At 38.9% G+C, this 21,097-nt stretch overlaps 2 protein-coding genes across 2 annotated transcripts; one reads left to right on the top strand and one right to left on the bottom strand.

The window, feature by feature from the left end:
• Positions 1 to 6,789: 6,789 nt before the first annotated feature.
• On the bottom strand, positions 6,790 to 14,437 carry sc5d (sterol-C5-desaturase). Its single transcript, XM_083695230.1, has 5 exons — positions 14,341 to 14,437; positions 12,480 to 12,697; positions 11,810 to 11,942; positions 8,531 to 8,631; positions 6,790 to 8,057 (listed from the first exon to the last, which is right to left on the bottom strand). Exons 2-5 carry the CDS (start codon positions 12,687 to 12,689, stop codon positions 7,584 to 7,586), a joined length of 918 nt encoding a protein of 305 aa, XP_083551356.1. The 5' UTR covers positions 12,690 to 12,697; positions 14,341 to 14,437; the 3' UTR covers positions 6,790 to 7,583.
• A 2,165-nt stretch (positions 14,438 to 16,602) lies between these two features.
• Positions 16,603 to 20,423, top strand: anapc13 (anaphase promoting complex subunit 13). The gene is made up of 2 exons (XM_083687271.1): positions 16,603 to 16,763; positions 20,044 to 20,423. Exons 1-2 carry the CDS (start codon positions 16,665 to 16,667, stop codon positions 20,167 to 20,169), a joined length of 225 nt encoding a protein of 74 aa, XP_083543397.1. The 5' UTR covers positions 16,603 to 16,664; the 3' UTR covers positions 20,170 to 20,423.
• Positions 20,424 to 21,097: the final 674 nt, after the last annotated feature.

Consider the following 21,097-nt stretch of genomic DNA (forward strand, 5'->3'; position numbering starts at 1 on the left):
AATACCATTTTCAAGTTCAGTGATTGGGTTCATAAACACTCTTTCTCTATCTGGTTTTCTTGCACACACACACACACACACACACACACACACACACACACACACACACACACACACACACACACACACACACACACACACTGAAAAGCGGTGTACGATAAATGTCTCAATTTAAGTTATGTAATAATATTTATATTTATTAATCTACTTTGTTTCTCAGTTTTTGACCTTCACATGATAATGGGAGTTGATAGAATTATTTTGAACTGCATCCTTGCCGTACACTGATGTTCGACTTTCTAATGGTCATTCTGCCAAATGTTTTTTTCTGACATGTTTTGCTATGTACAGTTGTGTTCAAAATAATAGCAGTCCAACATCACTAACCAGATCAATCACTGTTTTTGGTAGAAATTATATTTCTACATGGCAAATAATTTACTAGTAGGTGTAGTAGAGTAATAGAAAACCAACAGACCCAACAGTCATGACATGTATGCTGCTGATTCTGTGTAATTGAATCATTAATTGAAAAGGACGTGTTCAAAATAATAGCAGTGTGGAGTTCACTTAGTGAGGTCATTCATTCTGTGAATGTTGTACATGCTGGTTATAGTGCATTTCTCTCTGAAAATCTGAGTAAAATGGGTCGTTCCAGAAGAACAGCGTACTTTGATGAAAAAGTTGATTGGAGAGGGGAAAACATATAAAGAAGTGCAGAAAATGATAGGCTGCTCAGCTAAAATGATCTCAAATGCTTTAAAATGGCAACCAAAACCAGAAAGACGTGGAAGAAGAATTGAAGAATAGCCAAAATGGCAATGATCAATGCCAATGATCAGCTCCAGGGTGATCAAAGAAGGTCTAAAGTTACCAGTGAGTACTGTAACAATTAGAAGACGCCTATGTGAAGCCAAGCTATCGGCAAGAAGCCCCCGCAAAGTCCCATTGTTGAAAAACGACATGTGCTGAAGAGGTTACAATTTGCCAAAGAACACATTGACTGGCCTAAAGAGAAATGGCGCAACATTTTGTGGACTGATGAAAGCAAGATTGTTCTTTTTGGGTCTAGGGGCCGCAGACAGTTTGTCAGACGACCCCCAAACACTGAATTCAAGCCACAGTACACTGTGAAGACAGTGAAGCATGGTGGCGCAAGCATCATGATATGGGGATGTTTCTCATACTATGGTGTCGGGCCTATTTATCAGTTTGGATACATCAAAATACTTGAAGAGGTCATGTTGCCTTATGCCGAAGAGGAAATGCCCTTGAAATGGATTTTTCAACAAGACAATGACCCCAAACACACCAGTAAGCGAGCAGCATCTTGGTTCCAGACCAACAAGATTAACGTTATGGAGTGGCCAGCCCAATCCCCGGACCTTAATCCAATAGAAAACTTGTGAGGTGACATCAAAAATGCTGTTTCTGAGGCAAAACCAAGAAATGCAGAGGAATTGTGGAATGTAGTTCAATCGTCCTGGGCTGGAATACCTGTTCACAGGTGCCAGAAGTTGGTCGACTCCATGCAACACAGATGTGCAGCAGTTCTCAGAAACAGAGGCTATACAACTAAATATTAGTTCAGTGATTCACAGGAAAGCTAAATCTTCAAGCATTCTTCAGTTCATACAGTAAATGTTTGAGTTTGTAAAGAAAAATGCAGACACTGCTATTTTTTTGAACAGCCTAATATTCCTTTTTCTTTACTTTCTGTAAAGTAATAACAAATTTGATAACATTTTCTTCATGTTTTGATTTGGAATAGAATGTGCAGTGTTCCCAATGCATTTGCGTGTATGGAAATAAAAGCTATTATAAGGATTTTGAGCTTTACTCATTTTTTTAATCACACTGCTATTATTTTGAACACAACTGTACATGTAAAAAAAAAAACTATTTAAACTGATTTCTCCTTATACAGTTGAAATACATTAGTTGAAATCACTAGCAGAATGGTGGAGCACTTCCACCCAGCAGTGGTCATGAAGGAAAGGAGATGGGTTCTGAGAGTATTGGCACAAAGGCAAGATACAGGTTAGGGGACCACAGATTGTGGAGAGATCATTGAGCATCAAGGACAGTTCATTCTAGCAACTCCATTCTAGCCGAGCTTACCCAGCTTTGTCATCTTTGCCTTTGATGTATTTGTATCTCAAGTTACATCAATGATAATAACTGTACTACATTGGAGCTGTTGAGACACTAAACCTCCATCCAATCTTCATGTCTATATAGCATTTTAGCCCTGCAGCTAGCATTAACTGCTACCCTACCTTAGAAACAGATTCTCTGATTGAAGAGGCCAAAGATACTAACCCTAACCCGTAAATTATGAAGATCCCTGATGAATCCATATTAATGAAGACATTGCACAGAAATATTTAATCAAACCCTATACACTGGGAAAGTAGTCATCACCCCACCTATCCCACCCTCAATCTCCATAGCAACAGAGAGCAACTGGTGCAACTTTGTTAGTGAGATGCTAGTGGTTTCAATGGGTTGGCCACATTAAATGTGCAACAACGGTGACATTCAGATTAAATTACTTAATTGCGTATGTATGACTGTATTGAATCTTGAAGACAATATTTGCCAAAATGCAATATTTCAATGTAGCCACAAAAATTGGCTCAAGCCAGGCTATTCTGCACAGTGGATATACAGTGCACTTCATAAGTAATGGGACAGGTGAAGCATATTGTCTTCTTTTGGGTCTACACTCCAAAAGTTTGTATTTGAAATCGTACAATTACTATGAGGTTAACATATAGATTCTCAGCTTTTATTCGATGGAATTTGCCTTTGGTGATGCTCTGTCAAGCCTGTATTGCAGCTATCTTCAGTTATTTGTTTGTTTTGAGGATGTTTTGCCTTAACTCCTCTTCAGCAAATTAAATGCATGTTCAATAGCATTGACTTGACCAGTCAACAACTTTCCACTTTTAGGCCCTGAAAAACTCCTTTATTGCTATGGCAGTATGTTTTTGGTCATTGTCTTACTGTATGATGAAGCACTGTCGAATGAGTTTGGAGGCATTCGGTTATATTTGGGCTAACAAGAGGTTTCTGATGTTTCTGTACACTTCAGAATTCATCCTGCTGCTGCTATCAGCAGTTACATCATCAATGAAGTCAAGTGAGACAGTTTCATTGGAAGCAACACCCCCTCCACCATATTTCACAGATGAGGTGGTATGCTGTGGATATTGGGCAGATCCTTTTTTCTCCAAACTTCCTACTTGCAATCACTCTGGTACATAAGATGAATATTATCTGTCCACAAGACTTTTTTCCAGACCACTGCAGGCTTTTTAGGTTCTTTTTAGCACACTGCAACCTGACCATCCTTTTTATAGGATAATTAGTGGTTGTACCTTGCAGTGAAGCCTCTGTCGTTTGGCTGGTGACATATTCTGCGGATGGTTGTCTCTGACACATTCATGCCTACCTCCTGGAGAGAGTTCCTGATCTCTGGGACAGTTGGTTTGGTGTTTTTCTTAATTATGGTGAGCATTCTTCAGTCCTCCACTTTAGAAGTCTTTCTTGGCCTACCTGCCCATTTGCGAGCTCACCAGTGCTTTATTTTTTTTCCTTTTGAATGATGTTCCAAACTGTTGATTTTGTTTGGTTTAAGGTTTTGGCAATTTTTTTTATAGATTTTTTTCCCCTGATATTTCAGCCTCATAATGGCTTCCCTGACTTTCATCTCTTTGGTCCTCATGTTGACAGACACCAATAGCAGACTCCAAAGGCAAACACAAAACCTAGAATCAATACTAGGCATTGAGAGCTCTCTTATGACTGCACAAATGATGTGATGGAACACACCTGGCGAACCAGAAACACCTGTCAAGCCAATTGTTCCATCACTTTTAGGTACCCTGAAATAAGGGAACCATGCATAAAGTTGTAATTTATGAATGATGAAACCAATATGTACACAAATACCATCAAATAAAAGCTGAGAATCTCTACTTTAACCTCATAGTATGATTTTGATTTCAAAACCAAACTTTTGGAGTAAGAAGAAAACATGCTTCACTGTCCCATTACTTACCCAGGGCACTGTTTAATGCAACCCACTGCATTGTTGTACCTTTTCTCTCAGAATATGTCTGAGCTTGAGCACCTTGCTCAAAACAAAACCTATACCTTTGAATTAACCCATGGATCTGCAAAGAAGTGTGCCGCAGCTCATCCACACTGCAACTGACTTATGAACTAAACAAACCAAGTCAAGAATATAAAACAAAAGGGGAATGACAAGATAGCTGTCTTACCTCTATGAGAAAAACTATTTAAATGAGTTTGTGTGTGTGTTCATGTATGTGCATATGCGTGCATGTGTCTCTATGTGTGTGCGTATCCATAATAACTTTGGTTTATGTGAAATCATAATTGTAATACTTTAATTTGTACTTAATGCATGCATTTGTTCACTTTTGAACATCCCCCAACTGAGACGAGCGTATGTAGAGATAAAGCTATTTTATTGAGAAATATAAACCACTTTCTGTACACATTCATTATGATGATATTTTAAATCGTTCAGTGGTGTCAATATTAGGTATTGGTGGAATTTTCATGGCAACATTTTCTTTGTGAAAACAATTTGTAATTATTTCGTGAAACACCAGACAGTTTCTTATTTCATAAATTGCTAAATTTGCACACTAGCCTATTAGCGTTTTCCCGCTTTTTTGTTTTGAAAGTTGTGGTTAACTCAATGATATTAAGTTGTCATCGTTTAAATTACATACCAAAATCTTCAAACAAAGTTTATTAGCGGCTATATACTAGACAAACCTCTACATGCTTTTATAGTAATCGCAAACTACAGAGTTTTGCAATAATATGCTACGATCGGTTCTCATATTTCGGATTTCATTAGGATACCGTCAACTTTTTGTTCCCAGCTAGTAGTCACTCAGCGGTCGAGTGTAGTCCAGCCATAATTATTAGGGCTGTCAATCAATTAAAAAAAATAGTTGATTGATCTACCGATTAATCAATTACTGGATGAAGTAAATGTGGCCCTTATTTTCATGTGTTTAGCGAATTCAGCACTATATGTCTAAATTATCACAGAGATTCTGCAGGTGCTAATGACTGGCTTTTTCCCTTTTTCCTAACCCCCTATGCCTCCAGCTGGTGCCATAGCAGTGCCTAGGGGTGGGCAAAACAAATACAGTGCCCTGTGTAAGTAATGGGACAGTGAAGAATTTTTTCTTTTTTTGGCTCTATACTGCAAAAGTTTGGATTTGAAATCAAACAATTACTATGAGGTTAAAGTAGAGATTCTCATATTTTATTTGAGGGTATTTGTGTACATAGTCCCCCTATTTCAGGGCACCAAAAGTGATGGAACAATTGGCTTGAAGTGTTTCTGGTAAGTCAGGTGTGTTCCATCACATCATTTGTGCAGGCATAACCCAAGAGGGAAAAAAAGTATATTTAAGTGTATTGAAAATAGATTAAATGAGTAATTAATATGCTTAAAATATATTCAAGTTTTTCTATACTTACTTAAAGTACACTAAAGTTGTACTGACTTTGTACTTTTGTGTACTTACTCAGAGTATACTTTAATTTCATGTCCTTAAATCTGTGCTTTAGCATGCTTGCAAAAAGAATACTAAAATGTAATGTATTTTAAATTGTACTTCAGTATACTTCAAAAAGTATACTTTATTGTCATGTCAGTAAATGTGCACTTTAGTATACTTACAAAAAGTATACTGTATTGTCATATCCTTAAATGTGTGCTTCAGTATACTTAAAATAGTGTACTTGTATTTCAAACATTTGTTATCCTATACTAATATACAATTATTTTTCATTTGGATAAATGACAGTCCCTGAGTAACCTGGTCCTTCGACTTTAATGCAGCTGCACCTCTAATGGGATCTGAAAATAATTATCAGAAACGAAGCCAAAACATTAGGCTTGACAAAATGAGTTGATGTGTCTCTAAAATTCAAAGCTAAAGAGTTGAAACTACACAAAAAAACTATAATGTTATAGCCCCCTCTGCTGTATGTCGTCATATATAGCACAACAGTATTGCTGTGTCACGCAAGTAAACATGACTTGATTTGTCAGGGAGGGTACATCTATCCTTTGTACATCTGAAATGATACAAGCATGCCAAATGATAAGACATAAATCCTACAACTAAGCATACTGTGCTGAAATGTAATTTTGACTTGGCTGTCTGACCGGTTATACCTTAATACAAACATGCTTTGCTTTGCTTGAGAGGAAATAGCCTTATGACAATGCACTGTGGTGGAGTGAGACTGGTGGACAGAAATAAAGAGGACTGGACTGATAAGATTATTAAGGTAATAGTTAACATAACTGAATATGTAAGGCTGAGAAAATTTGGGAAGGAACCACAAAGTTAGACAACATACATCTATAGAAAGATATTTTTTCTATTTGAATAAGTGTCAGAAAGGTGGCCTATGTGTGTTATTGACAAAATAAAATGTATATAACCATGCTCATGAAGGACTGATGAGGCAATGCAATCTCAGGCAATTAGTTTAGTTTTACTAAAATAGGGAATAGGACAAAGTGACAAATTCTAACTTTTCTACTGTACTATAATATACATAACTACCAAAAGTATCAATTCAGTCATTCTGAAAGCATTCCCTCCAAATCAAGACATTAAAGGTTGCAATCAATTCACTGTCATTCATTTAAACAATTATAGAAAATGTTTCTATTCTTTTTTGCATGACTACATAAAGACATCATGAACTATCAACAGAGGAGGCTGAGCATTATTTATTTGTTTTTCACATACAGTAGTATTCCCTTTAACAATTTACACCCCAAATTACTTTTCAAAAGTCAAAATGATAATGTCCAGTTACATCTTTATTTGGGCAATTTAGAACAAAAAAACCCCCACTCACTTACATTCTTAATAGCTTCCTCCCATTATTGACGTTTAAACCTGTCATCTTTGAAAGGCCCATTGGGTTTCAAAACAGCGTCGGATTATATTACTAATTTCAACACAAACCCCTAAGATCAGTCTAAATCAATCAAGGATTCAATTAAGTGCATAAGCAATTAACTCAACAAAGCGTCTTTCCAGAAAAGTGATAGTTGGTTACAGAGGCATTTGGAGGTAAACAAGGCTTTTGAGGGCTATGGCCTTCTGTCATCCCTGTCAGAAATGCAGCCACATTTCTAAAGCAGTTTTTCAGAGTTGTTTAGACAATAGCAAGTGTATTTTACTATTATAAAATCTCATTAACATGGCAAATGTTGGTTTGGCAAATTATATTGAAAGATGTTTCCATGCTAGTTGTGAATAATGTATGTTTTTAACCTACTAACTGAGTTAGTGCTGTTTATTAAAGTGTCTTTCAAGAAAACTTGTCTCCTACCATTCCCTTGCATTGAAACAACTGGAAAAGTAATTCTGTAAGCTTTTCTGGGTACACATTCTTTTCATTGGGATAATGTGTGAACCAGTACATGAGCTATTCCTTAAAGATGTTATCTAGCTGAAGTTATCCGTAGCTAGCACTCAATGATGCTACCACATGCACAACTACTCCTCCTTGCTTCTTGTGGTGCTTCCGTTAGCATAGCCATTAGCGTGCCCATTAGTTTTAGCCTTAGCTCCGTTAGCGGTTAGCTTCCCTTCCATCGCTAGCTTCTGGATGAGGTCGTGGGGTCCTTTCCCCATGAGGGCTGAGGGGTGCCTGTAAGAGCCCCCAAGGCGGTCCCACAGGGTGAAGTACTGGCCATAGTTGTAGTCAAAGAAGAGGTGGTGGTCGGTGTGGTGTGCTGAGCCATTGACCACCTCCTCCAGGGGGCCGGGGACACGGTAGTCGCCGTCGTGGATAGACACGGTCCAGATATTGACGAAGACATAGAAGCTCAGGTAGAGCACCTTGTGCAGGGGGAAGAGGAAGGGGTAAATGTGGTAGGGCAGCCCCTGAAGGAAACCGTCCACTGGGTGGAAAGCGTGGCTGGCGAAAGGTGTGGGGATCTTCCACACGTGGTGTGGCTTATGGAAGTGCTGGGGAGACATAAAGCTGAGACACTCAGACAATCCATAGTATTATCAAGTGTTAACTGCTATTGTGCTTACATCAATAACAATAGTTCTAATCCTGACCCTAACTCCAGACATGGCCCTAATTACAGTACATTGCATTGTAACAATGAGTAACTACATACTGTAACATGTTAGATAGCTACAATAATAATCCCACAGTAATGTGAACAATACGTAAATTATGACTAACATGACCCAACTGTACTGTTTCCTTCATATTTCCTGTAACTGCATCTCCCTGGGTTTAATTTCAGCATATCTATGAGTCTGACAATTTAATGAGTGTGCAGCATTCATTTAAGATGTCAATGTGGATGTCAGAGTGAGACTAAATAACATTAACAGCTTCACCACACATTAAATTGACAGTGAAATAGGATGCGACATTGAACACCTAATTACACTTTCTCATGGGCTATGGGATGAAGTCTCACCTTGTAAATAAGTTTGTGATGAAGAAACCGATGAATCCAATAGATACACATATCAGTGAAGAGCAGGAATGAGATCATGCTAAAAAACACCCCACGCCAACCTGAAAAATATACAGCTGTGTTAGTGGCAACTCAACTCAACAGTGGAGAACATCTGAGCATTGATGAACGCATAGTCTTGCATAGCCACACTTCGAAGTCTTATTTTAGCTCTGCTATTCGAAGTCTGGTGAAGATGTTTTGATCTGTTTCAGTGGGAGAAAGAGCTACAACAGCTGACAATTGATTTGCTTCAAGTAGGCCTACAACCCCATTGGCATTTTATATTGTGTCGCAGTTGTGCAACAGTCAAAGAATAACCAAACTGATGTTGTACAACATTGTGAGTATTCTTTTTGAAAGTTTTGTAAATGTCAAAATGCAAACACTGGAGCTCTGGAGCTTTTGCAATGTTGTATTGACATTGTTATTTGATGGTTGTTGGTTAGTCACATGTTGGTTGGAATTAACAGTTTATTAGATGTAGTTATGGTATAGTTCCTTTTCAACGTTGCCTTAAGGTTGTCATTTGATGCTCATCATCTAACGTTGCTACATGATTGAACATGGATTGAAAATAAAAGTTTTCTTAACATTGGCAGTTGACAGTCAGCATAAGCCCATCTCACAGTTGAAAATAAGTTTTTAAAATGTTGCCTATTTACGTAAATACAACATCATATTGATGGAACGTGAATTTCCTAACCAAATGGATACTTGGGCCCAAAAACAATACCTATTCTACTGTAGGTCCCCCCAGCCCCTCACGTATATGAGCAATTGTGTCATTGATATAATGGCATATTTTACAATCATTTACATTTGAATTCACTGTACTCACTTTTGAATGTGTCCTCACTTGGGATTTGAATTTCTAGGGCTATATTTTAACAGCGTAAAAAACAGTCTTAGTGAAAATGCGGGTGCTGGCGCTATGGGGTGTGTCTGGAATATTATTGCTATTTTGAAGATAACACCACAATCTTTCAGTGCAACTGATGGCACGCGGCCTGTTCATTGTCATGAACACACCTCTATTACCACTACTCCACCCACCCTAGCGCAGGTCAGACAGCACTGTGGTCATTTCACCTGTTACTGTCGACACAAATTGCCAATATGCCTGCATTTGGACCTGTGTCTGTTTTGCACCAGCTGAAAGTAGAGCCCATAACTTATTTGAATTGACATTGCGTTGCCTTACTATGTGCGCCACCAGGTCAGTGTAAATTTCAAATTACACCCTCATGCCTGAGCACTGTTATCTAGTGTTTCAGTTCATCTACACTCTAACCATTGATTTAATTGACTTTGACAGATATATTTCAACAGCTTCATTGTTTTCTGCATAGTTGTCTAATGTTGGTGGGGTATACTTCTGTTTTATTACATACTGAGGATTTCTTAATCCTCAATGTGTGATAAAAATGTATGAGTAGTATACATTATTTAATGTTGTAAACTTGTAACTTGTTAACATTACTTGCCCATTACTAAAATGTATATTTGTATATATTTTATATCTATTTTTGTTTGATATTTTACATTTTATAATAAACACATATTACAGTACAATTTCATTTCAGAGTCCAGAAACATATATTTTACACCTCCCATTAAGCTCACAAATATTAAGTTTAAAAAATGCTCTTCCAGAACAAGTCATTGTACAAATGAAATAGATATAATTGTTTAAGTTTTAAGAACTTACTGAAGACACTGTCTGGTATTAAACAAATAAAAACATTTAGCAGGCTCATGCTGGAGGAGGGAGTGGGTCAGTAATGTATACAGACAGAACGATCTCTCTTTTCAATGAGAGTGTTTCATGGGTCTGTAATGGGCAGCGAATTACAATATATGGTCGGAGCGGGAGAAGGTGAGCCAATTTGTCATCAACTGTGGGCTTATGTCACAGCCATCTTCTGCTCTCCTATATAGCCTACTATAGGCTACTTTTCTATCCTGTCTCAATACCACTGAAACCCAAAAATCTTACTCCTGACTTGCATGAAAATTCCTAATTTTATTCTGTAATCCATAGGTTGCATGATCAAAGCTGACTCACACTTATTCATGTCAAATTACTCAGTCAAATTATTAAATAACATTTCCCCCGCTTCTCCGTACTGTCGCGTGTTGGTTGTTGCCCGTGCATATAGGGCCTATGAGAGAATGGTATGACTAGACAAGGATATTTAAAAAACACAAGTTGGTCCCATTGCTTGGTCCTCGTTAAGATAGCCTGATATTTAAACCATTTCCACTTTTCATCTCTGTAATTCATGAACTGCAATAATAAACTTGATTTTGCCAATCTATCTGATAAGGCAAACCATTCTTTCGGTCATTTTTATTTCAGTGATTATTTGGAGGGAACACCAATAATGTCAGCACTGTCAGTAAATAATACCAACAGAAGGATGGATCTTTTCATACATTCTTCACAGCTCTTGTCACTACCTTGTGGTGGCTTTCAACAACACTTCACACTTCACAACTTGTGTCTGACTCAGCAGACATTGAGGTAGACCACTATTGCGATGGTAGTATGAACCTTTTAAACACTAGCCTACTGTAGCTTATGTCAATGTTAAGGAAAGCATTCAAGTTTTATTAATGTCATGAAATATTCATGTTTACTTCTCTTTGGTTAAGAATCAATGGGACACCTTGTCACAATGTTGTTAAAACTAGTATTTTCAACAGGGAGATGGTCTGATGCTGACCGTCAATTACCAATGATAAGAAAACTTTCATTTTCAACCCATGATAAACAATGTAGCGACATTGGATGATAACCATTAAATGACAACCATAAACCAACATGGTATGATAGTGTTACCACATTCTACTATCAAATGCTTGGTTTTAACATTGTCCCACAGTTATTTTTCATATTCTGTTGCGACATTAGCTATAACATTACTAACTTTATGGACTTACCATAGTTTGTGTAACATAAAGCTCTGTCAAAGTCTGTATATTAAATTGAGATATTTAATTGAAATTAGTTTACAATGGGTTTGGCGAAAAACATGGAAGAACTCTCTCTCACTTGTCTTCACTAGCAAAACCAGCCCAATGTAGGATTACATGTCTGACAAATCATTGCCGCTTCCATTTGGAGGTCCACCTATACAAAATATTTGATTGGTTGGAAATGTGGTTCTCCAGGCTTTTGAACGAATGTGAAAGGTAGCCTGGAGATCGAGGCTAGTGAACTCAGAACTCTCTTACCCATAGGAGATTCGTTGACATTGTCGTACAGCTTGCTGTATCCTCTGACCTCAGCGAAAAACAACGCCACTGTGGGAATGCTGATGCAGGGTAACGAGGTCATGGCATATTTGATCTCTAGCCGCACCTGGTTCTGAGGAGCAACAATGATCTGAGATCAGTCTGGGAATTTGCACAGCTTTGAATAATGTTACTGGCAGATATAACTTAAAAGGTTGTTATTAACATTTAATTGCATCTTAAACATATGCAAGGTAAGAAATTGAAGGTACAAATGTAAATTCTCCATGAAGGTGAGCCTTAATAGTTTAGTATGGCAACAGTTACTCTATAGCTGGATCTATGCAACAGATGGTCTGGTACACAGACTCATCCTGACATTTGGCAAACTTTTGAGTCCCTTTCAGTTCCTGCATGACCCCCTCTTCCCATGTATCTGTCAAATTCAAAATTGTATAGACACTGTGTGGTTGAGACATTTGGTGTGCACCCCTGATATAACTCCTGATATAACTCCTTTATGGTGCCTGGAGATGTGTTTAACATCTCAAGAGCCCTAGTGTAATGATTCTATAAGTTGCACAGACCTTGGCAAAGACATCTGGATGCAGAATAGCAGGAACCATCGGTTTTTATAATCCGACTTTAAGAAGTATGAACGTTAACTAACCTCTAGAAACTGGGGATGTTTCATGAGCTTGTGGTCAAAGATGAAGTAGTAGTTGATTCCCCCCAGAGCCAGGTAGAGGACCGCTGCTCCCAGGTTGGTAACCACCAGCAGGCTGAGAATCTGGCGCAGCGCCCCATCCTCGGGCCAGGTCGCCGGGTACACGTACGGGGTGAGGATGTAATGGTCAGCAACATCCAGCACAATATCCATGTTTGAATCTGTTTGGTTGATAAGGAAATGGCTTTCAGAGTATGTAGCCTACATACTCTACATGTAGCTACATTCATAGGTACAAATTAATCTAGTTGAATCTGGTTTGTATTTATTTGAGTATTTTTGAAAGTCAGTAATTTTACTTTTACTTGAGTATGTTTTGAAAAAAGTATTCTAATTCTCTACTTTAAAAAAAAAATCAATTACAATGATGTCTATAGAAGGATCATACCAGCATTTGTAAGGCAAGATTTATCAAGAAAAAAACCCCCAGCAATGGTGCTTGGTGCCAAAACTGAGCTCAGTGTGCCCAATCCTATTCAATAGCGAGCACTGCGCCGAAACAGGCCAATCAAAACTAACCATGCACAAAATCTGAATTACTGTCAGTCATAAGATTTCATTTTGATTATGATGAAAGGAATATGTCACTGTAAAGTCACCAACCCCCTCCTTGACCCACTGCAGTTTGCCTATAGAGCCAACAGGTCTGTAGACGACGCAGTCAACATAGGACTTCACTTCATCCTACAGCACCTAGAGTCCCCCGGCACCTACGTCAGGATCCTGTTTGTGGACTTCAGCTCTGCATTTAACACTATCGCCCCAGCTCTCCTCCAGGACAAGCTATCCCAGCTGAGTGTGCCTGAGCCCACCTGCAGGTGGATCACTGACTTTCTGACAGACAGGAAGCAGCAGGTACGGCTGGGCAAGCTTGTCTCGGAGCCCCAGACCATCAGCACCGGAGCCCCACAAGGCTGTGTGCTCTCTCCTCTACTCTTCTCCCTCTACACCAACAGCTGCATCTCTAGCCACCCTTCTGTCAAACTCCTGAAGTTCACGGATGACACTACCCTCATTGGATTAATCTCCAACAGTGATGAGGCCCCCTACAGGGAGGAAGTTGACAGCCTGGCTTCCTGGTGCAGCCAGAACTACTTGGAGCTGAACGCCCTTGTGGGGGGACATGCAGCGTTCGGCCTGTAGAGGGAGCTACAGGACCGTGGCCAGGGTTATGTCGGCGAGGCTCCGTCGCACACCTGTTGCAAATGAAGCCTCGTTGACTAGATGCTTAAGATGTGTGTGCCCCTGCTTTTTCAGTAGGTGGGCTGGGAACGACGGTGAAAGGTTTTCGAGACAGACGACTGGAAAGTCGCCAAACGTTGAGACGGGCTGAAAAGCCAGCGATTGAATGACTGTGCTAATAAACGGGACCAAATCCCTCACTAACATACTGCGTCTGCCTCTGGCCCCATGTTGGGCGCCAATGTAGCAAGGTTCTTTGGTACACAGAGGCAGACGCAGTATGTTATTACAATTAACTAGCCTGACATTACAACTAGCCTGACATTACAATTAACCACAGTGCATTGCAAAACTATTGGTTGTAATGTCAATGAATCCCATACCATGCATTTATCAATTAATCATGTATCTACGCGTTCTGTAAATTGTACTACCACTGACCCACCAAATTAAGAACGGCATAACATGCAAACGTCCCGAATGAGGACAGAACACCGCACTAAACAATGCAAGACTGCCATCATTACCGACTGTATTTAGAAAGGCTACCCACTACCATAAACGCTTAGTTTTACAGCTGATTTGTAACAGTGCTCGACACTTTACAGACATGTCGCCTTACCTGCGTTGATGCCACTAACCTAAAGCACTTGCCAAGGTAAAAAATAAAACAAATAAATGTAATCAAAACTGTACGGTACTCCAGTAACCAATCTGCCAATCCGTCTCGATGGTAAGCACCGCGTAATGCAACGCATATCCAATGGGAAGATACTTCCTCATCATGAAAGGTTGCCTCTTTGGACCGATTGGATAAGAGGTTGGTCTGATCATGGTGCTACGAATTTCCAGATGTGTATTTAAAGGGGTATGGACGAGATGTATTGTACAACTTTACAACATCGAATAGTTAGTGGATTTCTCTTCAGAACATATTTCCGGGGTTTTCCAGTTATATGCATTATCTAAAAGAGGTTTATTTTTTGTTTGAAGAACCACACCACCTGTCTTAACCAACCCTGATGTCACAGAAAATATTTCAGATTTTCCGGTACAAAAATCCTATCACCAACATTTCCGTCCTGTTCGAGATTTTAGAATTTTGTGTCGGAAATTAAACAACAAAATCTTGGCACCAAAAGAGATAAGGACCATGTTTGACAGGATCAATGGTTGGTTTGGTTGACTGTCTATGGATGGCACATGATGCAAAACTATTTATTAGAATTTAAGTCCCCTAACTAGGTATTCATTTATTTTTAGAATACTCAACTCAACACGTACATTTAGATGACTGACAATCACATGTACCCACCATATTCTTACATGTTACTTATGTTATTAGTTTCTCTGTAGGTGTAATAGGACTGTAAACTGAAACAGTGACTATTTCCAGGTAAATAGCAAGTGCACTGCAAAACATGTCTACTACTGTGCTTTACACCACTTTATAACAATCAAGCTACCATGACAATTGGTAAGTTATCTACAAATATCCATTCAGAGCTAAAATGTAATTTATTTTATTTATATATATAAGTTAATATTAAGTTGTTTTGTCAATAGGTTCTTATAATTATAAACGTGATAATAGCCGTATGAACGTTCAATTTTTCAGCTGGGGGCAGGCACAGCTCGCTCTTTCTACTATAATTGGGAACATGATTTGACATTTAGGTGATATGGAATCCATCCAGTGATAACTGACAAATTGACTAGTCGTCTGTCTAACAGCAGAGGGTAGCACAATCAGTTCCCGTTGCATTCATATAGACTACACTGAGGTCATAGGCTGTTCCCACCCGATATAATGCTGACTGATCTTAGACCTATTTGCAGATAACTTTCATCAGCATTGATCTGGAGGATCTTAGATGCGATGGCGCTGGAAATAAACAAACATATTAAAATAGCTGGTTTCAATGTGCATTGTTTTGGCGACCAGCAGTTGGCGATCATAATAGTTTATTGTATCACTTGGAATAAAAAAGTGATTTCCTATAGTTTATTTGAGGCGACTATGACAATTTATCCTGCACCACTAAATCTAAGAACCTCTCGACCACTAATAAACCTCCAAAGCCGTTGAAAGTTGTCTGAAAATAAGTTAGAAGAATCTGTCAGCCTCGGATCACAGCCTTCGGCCAAAGTACATGTGTGAATAGTAGTGTGAGTAGTGTGAATAATACGTCAGGAACTGATGGATGCATTTTCTATGCAAACCAGGTCAACCACTAGCTAGCTAGTTAGCTGCCTAAATCAGACAGTAATGTTTTTTGAATAGACATTGATGTAAAGCATCTCAGTAACTGTAGCTAGCTATCTACTGTACGTACAGACACAACATGGAAAGAAACGTTGTTGCTAGGCCAAGTAATCAGTTTTGAGAAGGCACTGCCTCCCTTGTCTCCTCGCTCCTTGTTACTTCACAGGTATAGGGCAACTTCATGTAGATATGTCAAGCACCTGTTGAAGGTCTGGGACAGGAATCAGCTTACCCAGCCCGGAGAGGAACACCCATATCAAGATATGCAGTGTAGAGTCATACCTGGGGCTAAACTCCGTTGAATACATTTTCTAATCAACAGAACAAGTAGATAACATTAAGATGCAGCAGAAACAAAACCCTGATTTTCATCTGTACATGCAAAAACAGAAGTCTGGTTCCTTATTACAGCAAATAAGATAAAATAATGTGATCCCATCACTTTCCATTAATCTCTTAACTCACGCTTTTATTTTGAAGTCACGAAAAAGGTGAAATAGCAAACTGGAAGTCCTAAGAGGAAGAACAGACAGATTCACTTCCCATTCATCTCTTAACTCTGGCTTTTACTTTGAAGTCGCGAAAACGAAACCGGAAGTCTTAATGTTTGAAGTTAAAGCTCATGAACCACAGACGTGCGGATCTAGCGCTAGTCATCCTGCTACTATTTGCTGACAAGTATGGACAGTGAAGTCCAAAGAGATGGCAGGGTCCTTGACCTTACAGATGATGCTTGGAGGGAAGACCGTCTACCGTATGAAGATGTCACCATCCCACTGGTAGCTACACAAGCTAGTGTAGAAACACCATTACAAACAGCATGTCGTAACAAGCTAGCTAGATAGCCATAATAAAGTCGTTGCCTAGTTCAGTTAGTAGCTAGCTAAGACACTTGCCTATGTCCAACTAGTTGCTAGCTTTTAAAAATTGTTTAGCTCAGACATGATTGATGGTTAGCCGAAGTCGTCTCTACGCTTGACATTTGTATACTCGCTACAGGAATACAAATCATTGTAGAAACGCCTGTGCTGTAGTCGACTTCGGCTAGACATCAATCAAGATAAATGTACTGTTTTTGTGTGTTTTGTTGTTGGTAAAACATGCTTCCATGTCATAGCTAAAACAGTTATGTTAGTCAAATTAGCAAATTTGCTTGGTTGGCAGTAGCGCCGACGCCATACTCCATATAATTTCATGAGGTGGAGTGTCGTCGTAATAGCTTGCCGGAGCCTGCCACTTGATTGATGGAAGCCGGTGGAAAACTCCAAACTGCACTCCGCGTCGCAATTAGATTTCCGCTTCTTCGTTTACAATTATGGCGTTTAGCCAATCACCGTCTGGTTTACCAACACACTACTACGCGGGCTGTGTTCCAATGCATAGGGATAATCGTGATTCCCTACGCACTCCCTCTGCCCAGGAATAACTTAACTGAGTAGAAACATGTATTAGTTGGGAATGCCCTGCAGCAGCAGCATGACACAAGTAACATGTATTTCAGTCACTCACAACAGATACGTAAACATAAGATATTCGCCATACATGTATGCTTAGTATCTACAGACAGTATTTTTGTTAGATGTTAGACAGATAGGTAGTACGTTAGCTGCTACTACACTGAGTTATGTTGGGCTAGCCAGCTCACATTAACGTTACATTTGAGCTCTTTGTGTTAGTTAGTGATAGGGAAACGAAGCTTTCTTATACATTGATACATCCAGCCAATTGTGTCGAAAATAGGTTCATTACTCGAGACTTTGATCAACAGTGTACACTAGTGGCACCTCCTGGTCAAAATAATTTAGAGCAGCCAAATTATTATAGATGATGACGTCCCACACGCCATAGTGCGGAGACAGCGCTGTAATAGTTGGTTCATTGGAGTATAATTATTATTTATGTTTGAAAAAAAAAAAGGAGACTTTCCAAGATTGAAATAAAGAGGGGAAACATTTTGTGGAACAACATTGCGTATGCCTTTACTGGGTAGAATAATACAATAGAAGCACACAACTTTCACATTGTGTGTATCCCGTCTGTCTCCAATGCAACAACCTTAGAAATTAGTGGGGTTTCGTCTCTCTTATTCTCAAACGAAACCAATACCAAACCAATCAGGTTTGGTGCGACGAAACGAAGCTTCTGATGTCATTGATGACGTGTTTCTAGCAAAGCGATACAAGCGTCGGCACAATGTTTTGAATAAACTGTTCAGCGAGTTCGACGCAAGCTCCGGAGATTTGGTTTCGAACATAACATCACTAGTGTTAGTCACATGTAATATCAGAATGTTATTAGCATTCTGCTAAAAATGCTATAGATGGGACTTGACCAACAGCTATATTGTACAAACAATGCACACAGAAAATATGACAACTTATTTTTTTTATTTCCATGACTGGAGAAAACGTTTTACCCTGTAGTGTACGGCTGTTGTTCCCTACGGTTACACCCATGTTGCAGGTCACTTCGAACTGAACATTTTCATTCCTTAGGGATTGGAATCTTCCTTAAAATGGCTGAATTGAATACCCTGTGCAGTGAATAACTGCCCGATTGGAACGTTATTCACTGCACAGGGTATTCAGCCATTTTAAGGAAATGGAAGGAAGGTGACCTTCAACGTTGGCGTAACCGTAGGGAACAACATATTTTGTACACTATATTTTGGACACACTAAATATTGGCACTAATCTATCTAGTAGTCTAATAGTATTGCCAAAATTAAAAAAAAAAAAAAAACTCTTTAGCTAGTTATACAATCATGTAACGAAGACATTTGCTGTTGAGAAATGTCAGAATTATGTATTGTTTGGTTGTCTGTCACATAGTAACCAGTCGCACTACACTCTGTTGTAAAACGATGGTATATACCTAACATACAGTCCCCCTTTTTTGGCTCTATACTTAAAACGTTTGGATTTTAAGTCAAACAATTACTATGAGGTTAAAGTATAGATTGTCACCTTTTATTTAAGGGTAATTTTTGGTATATCATATTGGTTTCACCATTCAGAAATTACAACACTTTGTATACATAGTCCAATTAATTTTTAGGCATTTGCTTGTACTCTCACAGACAAGATGATTCTTCAGAATACTGCCGTTAGTTACATCATCAATTAAGACAAGTTAGCTAATTCTAGTGGCAGCTATACATGCCCAAACCATAACACCACTTCCACCATGTTTCACAGATGAGGTAGTATGCTGTAAATCTTGGGCAGATCCTTTTTTCTCTCTAAACTGTCCTCTTGCAAACCCTCTGGTACATGATCATATTTGTCTTATCTGTCCACAATACCTTTTTGCAGACTGTAACCTGACCATATATATATTTTTTTTTTAATTAGGGTAGCTAGTGGTTCGCACCTTGCAGTGAAGCATCTATAGTTAGGCTGTTGATGTATTTTGCGGATAGTAGTCTCTGGCACATTCACGCATACATCCTGATCTGTGGGACAGTTGGTTTTTTTCCTAATTATGGTGAGCATTCTCACTGTAGTCTTCCTTGGCCTACCGGTCCGTTTAGGATTGTGGAGCTCACCAGTGCTTCTTTTTCTTATTCATGTTTTAAACTGTTCATTTTGGCTGTTTCCTATTTTTTTTCTCTCTAATTTGTCATTCTAATAATGGGTTCATTGACTTTCATGGACACCTCTTTGGTCTTTATGTTGACAGTCACCAATAGCAGACTCCAAAGGCAAACGTGAAGTCTTGAATCAACACTAGACATTGACAGTTCTCTTATGCCTGCACAAATGTGACAAAACACACCTGACTAAGCAGAAATACCTGTCAAGCCAATTGTCCCCTGTGCCCTGAAATAGGGTCACTATGTGTAAAAAGTGTTGTCATTTCTAAATGGTGAAACCACTATGTTCACAAATACCATCACATATAAGCTGAGCATCTTTATCCTCATCGTAATTGTTTGATTTCAAATCCAAACTTTTGAAGTAGAAAAAAATGCTTCACTGTCCCATTACTTATGGAGGGCACTGTATATTTTAGTCTTATCTATTCAGTAAAATAATTGTTTTCCCCTTTCTTTTTTAGAGTGAGCTGCCTGAGGCTGAGCAAGATAATGGAGGTTCGACAGAGTCTGTGAAAGAACAAGAGATGAAGTGGTCAGATTTAGCTCTGCAAAGTCTGCATGAGAACACACCAAATACTGGCACTTAGCCACAAATCAGATCTGTGCCTAATCTTACCCGCGGTTGTCATGTTGTCTCCTCTCGTTTCATCATGTCCCATTCTGGTCAAAGGACTTCCTCACATCCACATCTTGCATTTCTTGTCAATAGACTTCCTCAAACCCACAATTTATCTTGCAGTTCAAACATCGAACCTGAAGTGAGGCACCCCTAGTTGTGGGTCTTGTCATTTTGCTTAGCAGAGCTTACACCACCTGTACATAATAAAGCAACATTGATGCACGTTATTTTCCCAAACCCTTTTTACCCAGTCAATGGCTCTAGACTGGAAATCCACATTCTAGCTCACCTTTTCACTACTGTTTTCATTAAAACTATTTTAAATGAATTGGTCAGTCCCCCACAATTCTGACTTTACTACTGTATACACCTGTTTTAAGGTCTGCGATGGTCGCATGTTAGTTTTAGAATATGATTATTTTATTGATTTATAAGTCACTACACACCAGAGTACATTCCGACAAGCTTTTATGTACCTAGTAGATCCCTCAGACCCTCTGGCACTAGTGTTTTAATTGTCCCTTTAACCCAGAATACAACATATAATGGAGAAGCTGCTTTTACAATGTTACAATGACCCCAGCCATTGGGACAGCCTACCAGAGGATCTTGAGGGTAGCAGGATCTGGACATTTAAAAAAGAAAGGTTGAAGGGATAGTTTACTATTTTATACCTTATAGTCAGATGGTTCCTTATACTCTGGACTAGTACTCTATAGGCCAGGAGAAACTGTAATCCATGGTTCAGAGTTGTTTAAATAGCCACTACTAACTTAAGATAACTTTAGCCACCTCTAACCAAAAAAACAATGGGTTGATAAAGGCAAGCAGACTAAGTCCAATCTTGCATGTCCAAATGAACTCAAATTGCCACAAATGTTGAATGTTTGACTACT

This window comes from Argentina silus (assembly GCF_951799395.1).
Source record: "Argentina silus genome assembly, chromosome: 2".
NCBI lineage: Eukaryota > Metazoa > Chordata > Actinopteri > Argentiniformes > Argentinidae > Argentina > Argentina silus.

Coding starts and splice junctions, on each gene's coding strand:
- sc5d (XM_083695230.1), bottom strand. CDS start 12,689: ATGGATATTGTGCTGGATGTTGCTGACCATTACATCCTCACCCCGTAC. Junction 11,943..12,479: donor AACATCCCCAGTTTCTAGAG/GTTAGTTAACGT, acceptor GTTGCTCCTCAG/AACCAGGTGCGGCTAGAGAT. Junction 8,058..8,530: donor ATCACAAACTTATTTACAAG/GTGAGACTTCAT, acceptor ATGTCTCCCCAG/CACTTCCATAAGCCACACCA.
- anapc13 (XM_083687271.1), top strand. CDS start 16,665: ATGGACAGTGAAGTCCAAAGAGATGGCAGGGTCCTTGACCTTACAGAT. Junction 16,764..20,043: donor AAGATGTCACCATCCCACTG/GTAGCTACACAA, acceptor TTTCTTTTTTAG/AGTGAGCTGCCTGAGGCTGA.